The sequence below is a fragment of the Rhea pennata genome, chromosome 13 (assembly GCF_028389875.1).
Source record: "Rhea pennata isolate bPtePen1 chromosome 13, bPtePen1.pri, whole genome shotgun sequence".
Taxonomy (NCBI): domain Eukaryota; kingdom Metazoa; phylum Chordata; class Aves; order Rheiformes; family Rheidae; genus Rhea; species Rhea pennata.
The window spans coordinates 17,158,575-17,167,068 of NC_084675.1; the positions used below are offsets into that span (position 1 = coordinate 17,158,575).

Below are 8,494 nucleotides of genomic sequence, written 5' to 3' on the forward strand. Positions count from 1 at the left end.
TGATTCAGATTTACTCCAAAAAGAGAAGATTGTAATTCAATTTGAACTCAATTTCAGATTCAAAACTAACCCGTTCTCAAAAACAAATGCAATATTGACATTAACTTAGAGTAGTGGCCTAACTTTTGGACGTCTCTCCTGAAAGGGACGGCAGAAGGTAAGATTTTTAACGTGGCTACATTACTTCACAAGTAAAACTTCCCCCTTTCCTCCCTTCTCCCCAGGCTATCTCATAAGTAGGTTTAATTGATGTATTTTTAAGAAATAAAACAACTCTCTTAAAAGGTCACTAACAGTTTAATTATATTATTAACTGATAGGAATGGTGTGGATTTTAATCCGCCTTAAAGGTGCTAGGCATGCTAAATACTTGAAAGCAGATGAGCATCTGTTAAGCATTTTCTTTGATGTAGTTGAAGACAACCCATGTTTTAAAAACTGTTTACATCTTTCAAGTACAAAGAGAATTGGATTTTGTTACAGACACAGGCTTTGAAATTCCAGATAAATTTGTGGTTGGATATGCACGTGTGCCTTAACTGTTACATACATGACTATTATCACAAGTAAGCAGCAAGAATATAAGCTTATCCTAGGGAGCTTTGGTAACAAAACTTTAAATCTGACTAAAGATTTCTTTTAAAATGGGAAAAATATTATTAATGTGCTAATAATTTAATGTACATGCATAACAATTTGCCTTACCTTTTCATGAATCTATTCCAAAAGCACCGTCGCTCAGCCTTGCTGTACAGTATTCCAAATCCTCCAGGAGAGCTGGCAGGACATAATCTGCTGGCCCCAGCTGAAATGAAATTCATTTGTAATTTGTCTTTGACTCCACGTTCACCCATCTTAACAAAATCCTATGCTGCTCTTTTCTGGTAGTGTTTTTAAAAGGCCTCTATACTGGACAGTGTGCGAAGGTTTTTCTCTACCCTTTCTCCTTTTGCTCCTTTATAGCCACTTTAGGCTGAAGTGAATATTAGACTTGCCCAGAGAGATCCTATGTGATAGAAAGACTTTTTTTTGCTCCAGTTCTAAAAAAGGACCTGGCTAAGTGAAAAATTTCTCTCTCAAATCTACCTTTAGCATGACAAAACTGTTCTGTAAAAGACAAACTTGACCTGTGCTACTGCAAAGCAATGTAAAGAAGGGCATGACAAATGAGTAAACCTTCTAGACTATACACCTTCTCTGTAAATTTTAGATGAGGTTGTAAGAAGTATTAACAGCTCAATTTCACTGCAAGTAGTAAAACTGACAAAGTAGTGATATTTTGGTGTGTGCTCTTTCTAATCCTAGGAACACTACTGAAAATCATTCTTGCATTATCTTTGAAGGTAAATATTCACTAAAATTTTGTTTGTTTGTTTGTTTAGCATATCTGCATTCTGAAAGAGAAAGCCAATGAGAAATATAAAAACTGATCACATCAGTTCTCTGGATTAACAGTGTCACGTACAGCTGTGCGGATGAATGATGAGAAGTAATTTCCTATTAATCATATTTATTTCACTGCCAAACTGCAACATTTTAAAGACAGTATATTTTTTCTTATAATGATGAAAATAATATTTTGTAAAATAGTAAAACAAAGGCAAATGACTTCAAGTTTTAGTGAAACCAGAACAGACAACTGGCTATAAAATTTGTATTAACTGTGTATTGTATCCTACTGGAATCACAGGGGACCAGAGCCAGAACACATATGTGTATACAGCAATGCTTGGCTTCTAGTTATTGTATAAAGTAACAAATCATTGTGTATTGTATATAAACTGTAGTTATTTCTGCATGTGTGCATAAATACATAAATAGGTAGGTAAATATGTACTTTATATAATAAATAGGCTGCACGAGTATTTTAAGGACCCAAGGTTAATTGAGTTTACTCTACAGAGTGCTTACTATATGCAGAATAGATCCTGACATTCTAGTTTACTTAACACAATGAAAAAAAGTAAACATCAAGGTAATTAAAGCTATATCAGTACTTTATATTCCATGCAACTTTTTGTTGTTGTTGTTGGGGTGAGGGTTCATATTGATCCTACCTTTGTGAGAGACGTTACTAGAAACACAGGTGCCCCTGCATACTCATTATTAGCTGTAAAGACTGCGTGATAAACCATTATACCAAGAAAATACTTCAGCTAGTTGTCTGCATGCTCTTAATCAGAATCCACAGCTAGTTCCATCTAGAAACTGCAGCTAACTTAAGGGTAAATTTGCCATAACTTTCTAAGAGTTGAAAGGATTTTTGTGGAACTTAAATACTCTCTGCTGCCTTTGAGCAAGAGCAACTTAGGCAATCAGTCTGCTTAAAAAAAACATACACCCCTAACTTTGCTTAATAAGATCATTAGTTTTGTTTTGAAATTCATTTTGATGAGTAAACGCTGGGACAACCGTTGCAACGGTCAGGAGAGACTCAAACGTTCAACGTATATTTAGACCGAGGGATCACTAACACAGAGCTCCTAGTTAAGCAACCGAACTTGTTTATCGAAGTGAACCTGCAACGATGTTGTTGTTAGAGATACCGCCCCCGCGGGATCCCGTCGGCAGAACCGGCACCGACCCCGCGAGGGTCGCCAGGAAGGACGAGCGCTCCTGCGGGACGGCAGCCGCCGCCACCCCACTGCTTCCTGCCGCCACCAGATCATTAGGACCGGCTCCAAGAACCTGCTCTTTCCCCGTGGGAGCGAAGAGCGCCTCTTACCTCAAAAATAAAATAAAATAAAATAAAAAGCAAAGGGCGCGGCGGCTGCGGGCCCGCCCGGCCCGGGCCTCGCGTCCCCGAGCGCCCAGCGCGCCGGCCCGGGCCGCCTCAGCGCCCGCCTCGAGCGCGCGACCCGCCCCTCGCCCTCACGCGGCCCCGGCGAAGCGGTCGCCACGTGACGGCGCGGCGCCGGACCCGCCCGCCGCCGCCGCCAATCAGGGGGCGGCTGCGGGCAAGATCGCGCGTTGATTGGAGAGCCCGCCCTGCCAGTCAGTAAGGGGAGGGTGGGGGAAGTGGGGCGAAGCCGGCTGCAGGGACGGGGTGTTCGAGATGGCGGCTGCGGAGCGGGAGGGCTCGGCGGGAAGGTAGCTGCGCCCTGGCCCTGGCCCTGGCCCTGGCCCTGGCCCTGGCCCTGGCCCTCGCCCTCGCCCTGGCCCTCGCCCTCGCCCTCGCCCTCCTCTCCGCCCGCGCCTGCAGCGAGAGGAAGGTGGCTGCGGCGCGGGAGAGCGGGGTCCTTGCGGGAGGGGTGGGCGGCGCCGCGCCGCGCCTTCTCCCCTCAGCGCCGGCGGGAGGCGGCGGGGGCCGCGCCGGGGGCCGCCGGCAGCCGCTGAGCGTCGCGGCGCTTTTTCCCTGTCTCGTTGCCTCTAGGAGAAGCATAAAAGAAGCGGCCAGAGCCCGCCTGAGGGAGCACGACGTCGGCGGGAAGTTCTCCGGGCTGCCGCTGCCCAAAGCGTCCGTGCTGCTGCCGCTGGTGGTGAGGGGCGGCGAGCTGTGCCTGCTGCTGACCGTGCGCGCCGCGCAGGTAGGCGCCCGCCGCGGCCCGAGGTGCCGGCCCGGCGCTTGCCCGCGCCCCGGCCCCGGCCCCGGCCCGCCGCTCCAGCGCGCGCGGCGGGCTGCAGACGGGCGCGGCGGCGACGGTTGTGCCGCTGCTAGGGCGGGAAAGCGCCGCATTCATGGAAATCCGTGTGACGGGAAAAGGCGGCTTCCGGGTCAGGAAAGGAAGTCTGGACTCTGTTTGCTGCGGCGTGAATAAGAAATTAGTTATTACGAAGGTGGCTTTTGAACCTGCTTTTAGTTTTGCTTGCCTTGCTTTCAGATAGGAAAGGCAGCACTCTAAATCCCCCGCGGCTTTTCTGTCAGCGTTTTGTTTTCGTTAAAAATCCCCTTCACTCCCTGCCCCAAAACATCTGCTTTTATTCAGAGTTCATTTAGTTATGACTTCTTATTGTTACTGAAAAATAAAGGAGACTTTTTTGTCGTGCTTAGAAATTCTATACCCTGATGATTAGTTACTTAGCTAATAAATTCATAGTAAATGAGCTTTTTATTAATCTTTGTATAGGCCTATTCCCATAATGTGCAAAAAAGGTAGCATTATTTCAATGTATATTTTAACTATTCTTGTTCCTGCCTTATGCATTTAAATGTTGGTGTTCCAGTTGCCTGTCTAGATTCATCTGTCAATCTCATATGCGAGTAAGAATACATAAAATGTGGATTTGGAAAAAAAACCCACACAATTTGTGCAGTACACAGAATAGTATGTATTTCTGACAGTGAGGGCAAGATACAGGCCTAGTTTGAGAGGAGAAAATTCTAAATGTTTTCCTGTGTAGCTCTTGTTAAAGCACTTTTCTTCTGATCTGCAGATCTTCCCTTATTAGGGTTCCCAGCTTATTTGACTGGAAGGGTAAATGAAACATGAAGTAGTTTTGCAATGTGAACCAGTGCCTGTGTAGATCTAAGAAGAAATACTAGATGTGTTATACTAAACAGTGATACTCCTTTAAATTCTAGCTGAGAAGATCACCAGGGGAAGTGTGTTTTCCAGGGGGTAAAAGTGAAGCAGCAGATAAAGATGAAATTGATACTGCTCTCAGAGAAGCCAAAGAAGAAGTAGGACTCCAACCAGAGGAGGTGGAAGTCATCTGTAGGCTTGTGCCTGGAATTGATAAAGTAAGCAATATACTGAACAAATCAGCATATCATTGGAGAAGAGCTTAAAATCATATTGTTGTCTCTTATATATTCCTTTTGTAAGGTTAATAATGATCTTTTCAAACCTATTACTGTGAATAGGTTCTTAAGAACTGCTTCTTAAAGCGAGAGAAAAAACTGCTTCAGCAAAATGAGAGAAGAGATTCTCTCCATTTGGCATTTGTGAGACAACATCTGAGTACTGTGACCAGTTATGGGCTCCTGAGAGCCCAAAGGTTCACAGACTGTTAGTTTCTAACAATATTTTATATGGAATTGGTTTTCTCCTTTTACATAGAATTACAGAATATTAAGTTGTAAGAGACTTTATTTTTGATATTGGGGATTTTTGATGTAACAGTTTACTACTACCCTTTGGTTTTGTATCTGTTAGCTCCTTACTGTTGTTAATATCCTTGCCACATTAAAAAGACAGGATTGGTCTTAAAATTGCATTGTAAACATGATTATTTCTTTCAGTTATTATTTTGTATAGGTAACATCAGACCTACGCACTTCAGAGGCTGTAGGTGAAAAGGATAAATTCAGCCTCTATGACTGTTTTCAGTGTTTTCCAGTGAATTTCCCCAGTCAATAGGGAAGAACATACTTTGATTGAACTCTTTGTGCACCTTTTGAATATACAGGAAACACTGAATTCTTAATACCCTGGTAAAGCACTCTCTATTTTTGAAGCTATTTTCTCAAAAAAAATTAAAATAAATTGAGAATTCAAAAGTTACTTAAAACAGTACAAATTGTTGAACTTGGTACATGGGAAACAAAGCAGAATGTGACAGGTAAAATTTATGGTCCAACACTGTATGTACATTCAAAGTGATTTTTGACTTAGATGGAGTCCCTCCAGACTTGCATCACACTAAAAGCTCAACATTTGTACTATGCCATTAATTCTTATTGTTACTAAAAATTGGAATTAGTAGGATGAAGAGGACACTTATAGTCTTTTGGTTATGCAAGTGACTATTTCAATAGATTTTACTTTCCTAAGGAAGAAGAGATCATCTTTAAAAATATTCATAAACTAGCAGTTCTAAAAGAGTATATGTGTTGTGTGTATATATAATTTTATCATATGTACAGTGCATATATACTTTTATTTCATATATATACATGTGCATACACGTATGATATATAAAGTGACTTGAAAAATTTGAATTAAAATCAGAACTCCCCAAAATAAGTCAAGGAGATATGTCAGAACATGCTTCTGTTTTTTTTTTTTTTTTTTTTTTTCTCTAGCAGATTGACAAACCTTTTTAACAGCTGTATGATCATGCTGCATGAGCAGAATATTAGTAAAAACAATGCTTAATTAATATAAAAACAGAATTTAAAGGTTGAGAGTATATTTAAAAGAAAATATAAATATCATGCCCTTTGAGGCACTAAAATTGCGTTACAAGTGTGAGTATTTCACAGGTTTGTCATATGAAATGCTTTTAAAATAAGGAACTTTATTTGAAACAAAATTAGTGTTTGTGTTTTTCTTGTTTGTCTGTTTTTCTTTTAGATGAATCACTTGGTAACACCAGTTGTAGGATTTATAGAGGATACATTCCAGGCCACTCCTAATCCAGATGAAGTGAGCGATGTTTTTTTGGTGCCATTGGAATACTTCATCCAGCCCTTAAATTACAAGACCTTGCCTTATAAAACTTCATCTGGTTACTTAGGTCGGATGCACTGCTTTACATATGATGACCATGAGCATAAAATGTCATTCAAGATATGGGGACTTACTGCACACTTTGCTGTATTTCTTGCTCTTGTAATTTTTGGAAGGAGACCTACCTTTGAAGTTGAGTATGATCTTGACAACTTAGTTTCATCTGCAGTGCAGAACTTCATGAATTTATATGCATCAATATATGAAACGAAGAAAAGTAATCTATGAGATATTGGACTGTCAGTTAATGAAATTTAATGAAATCGGTGAAAAAAGTTTTGCTTTATTCTCTTTGTACCTGCTATTTGATTTAATTTCACATTTGCATTTTTCAGAATTGGGAACCTTGAATTTTAAAAAGTTCTAATAAGTTAAGAAGTACTAATGAGATTAATGTAATTACTGTATCTTAATTAGATTAATGTAATTACTGTATCTATATCAGGGTTGTCAAAAGCACACAGTATTTTTGATAAAATATTCGTATACTGACTTGGAAGATAGAGATTCTATTTCTGCCTTTGTCTTGTGTGACCAAAGACTTTTCTTTCTGTTTTGCCTTTCTTTTGCATAGTGAAATAATACTCCTCCTTTTCTCTGCCTTTTATCTGTTTGAATTAGATCCTCCAAGATTTTTATATTCTATCTATCTCTTACTCTGTGAAGTACCACATATGGCATAATACATATAGTCTTGTTTAGTATCTTTAAGCACCATTATGAAACGCACAATAAAAAATACAGAAGATGGCAGGTACTTTCAGTCTTGTTTTTTGTGGGGTTTTGGAGGGAAGATGGTGATTTAATGAGTTTTATTCCTATTGCTCAGCTAATGGGAAGCTTAGCGTATCGGCAATGATACTGAACTGCCTCAGCATTTTGTATCACTACTTTTCTCTTTAAAATTGCCCCTTCTACGAGCTGAATGAGTGGAGTTCAGTATTCATAAAGACTGAAGTGCTTACTGAACCTTTTACCAGTCACCCTGGCAGTGTCAGATACACAGTCTTCATGCTGTTAAAACCTGGTTTAGTAGTTGCTGGTGGACTAGCAGCTTATTCATAGTGGTCTTCATATTGTGGCCAGATGATTCCATTTTTAGAAGCACAAATGATTTAGGCTATATTTGAGATGTAGTTTAGAAGGGAAGGGGTTATCAGAGCTAATCTTTTTAAGTAGCAAGTGTGAGTTTAAAGCATTCAGAATCTCTATTGTCTTTATTTGATCATGTTTGATAATGTTGAAAGCTGTTTTTCCAGAATAAAAGTTGCCTCTGTTCTATCTTGATAGCTATATTTTATTCTCTTATGATAAAATAAGTTACAGCCACTTCTTGTGAATTGTTTGTAGTTAAGGAGAAATAAAATTTGTATTAAGCAGTTTTCATAGTATACTTGAGGTTGTTAGCAAATTTAGCAAAAGGCTTTTTTTTTTTTTTTTTTTTTTTTTTTTTTAACAAATAAATGTTTCCTAGGTATGGCTTGTACAGCTAATTATTGTTTTCTAGAAAATTGAATTCTAAGACTGATTTATGGTTTCCAGTATTGCATCTATAGCATGCTTTGGCTACTGTGCTAGGGCAGTAGCCTTCAGGCACTGAAACGTCAACTTGTCTTGCTGATAAATGCAAGGTGACCTTTAAGGAAGAAAAAGATTTTTGGAGTTATGCTCAGCTGAGGGAAATGTACCAAAAGAATTTAAGACTAAAATCAATGCAAACCTTGCAAGGACTGAGTTTTCCTTTTGCCTCTTTTCCCAAGATTGTAGATCTTACTATTTGCCTCTTCCCAGAGGTAATTAAATGGTAGGTATCCTACCACATTATTTTATCTGAAATATTCTTTATGCTGTGGCATTAAAAAACTTGTAAGACTGGCAATCCCAAAACTGGGTTGGAAGAGGCCTCAGGAAATAGCCTAGTATCTTGCCACCTAAAGATGGGATTAGCTATATGATATTACAATAAATACCTAACCTTTTCTTAAGGTTCCCTAGACAATCTGTTCTAGTCCTTTAAATATTTTTAACTTTACAAAATTTGTCTAACTTAACAGACATTATTTGCAGCAAGGAAGACTTATTTAGTAGAATAGAGAATACAC

At 39.8% G+C, this 8,494-nt stretch overlaps 1 protein-coding gene and 1 long non-coding RNA gene across 2 annotated transcripts in view; one reads left to right on the forward strand and one right to left on the reverse strand.

The window, feature by feature from the left end:
- The window catches only part of LOC134146069 (uncharacterized), a 44,522-nt gene extending 41,704 nt beyond the window's left edge, over positions 1 to 2,818 (reverse strand). The window contains exons 1-2 of the long non-coding RNA XR_009959773.1: positions 2,726 to 2,818; positions 706 to 805 (exon numbers count right to left, since the gene is read on the reverse strand). This is a non-coding gene — a long non-coding RNA (uncharacterized LOC134146069). The remainder of the gene's footprint in view (positions 1 to 705; positions 806 to 2,725) is intronic.
- Positions 2,819 to 3,032: 214 nt separating this feature from the next.
- Positions 3,033 to 7,145, forward strand: NUDT7 (nudix hydrolase 7). The gene is made up of 4 exons (XM_062586423.1): positions 3,033 to 3,090; positions 3,374 to 3,527; positions 4,523 to 4,681; positions 6,237 to 7,145. Exons 1-4 carry the CDS (start codon positions 3,056 to 3,058, stop codon positions 6,618 to 6,620), a joined length of 732 nt encoding a protein of 243 aa, XP_062442407.1. The 5' UTR covers positions 3,033 to 3,055; the 3' UTR covers positions 6,621 to 7,145.
- Positions 7,146 to 8,494: the final 1,349 nt, after the last annotated feature.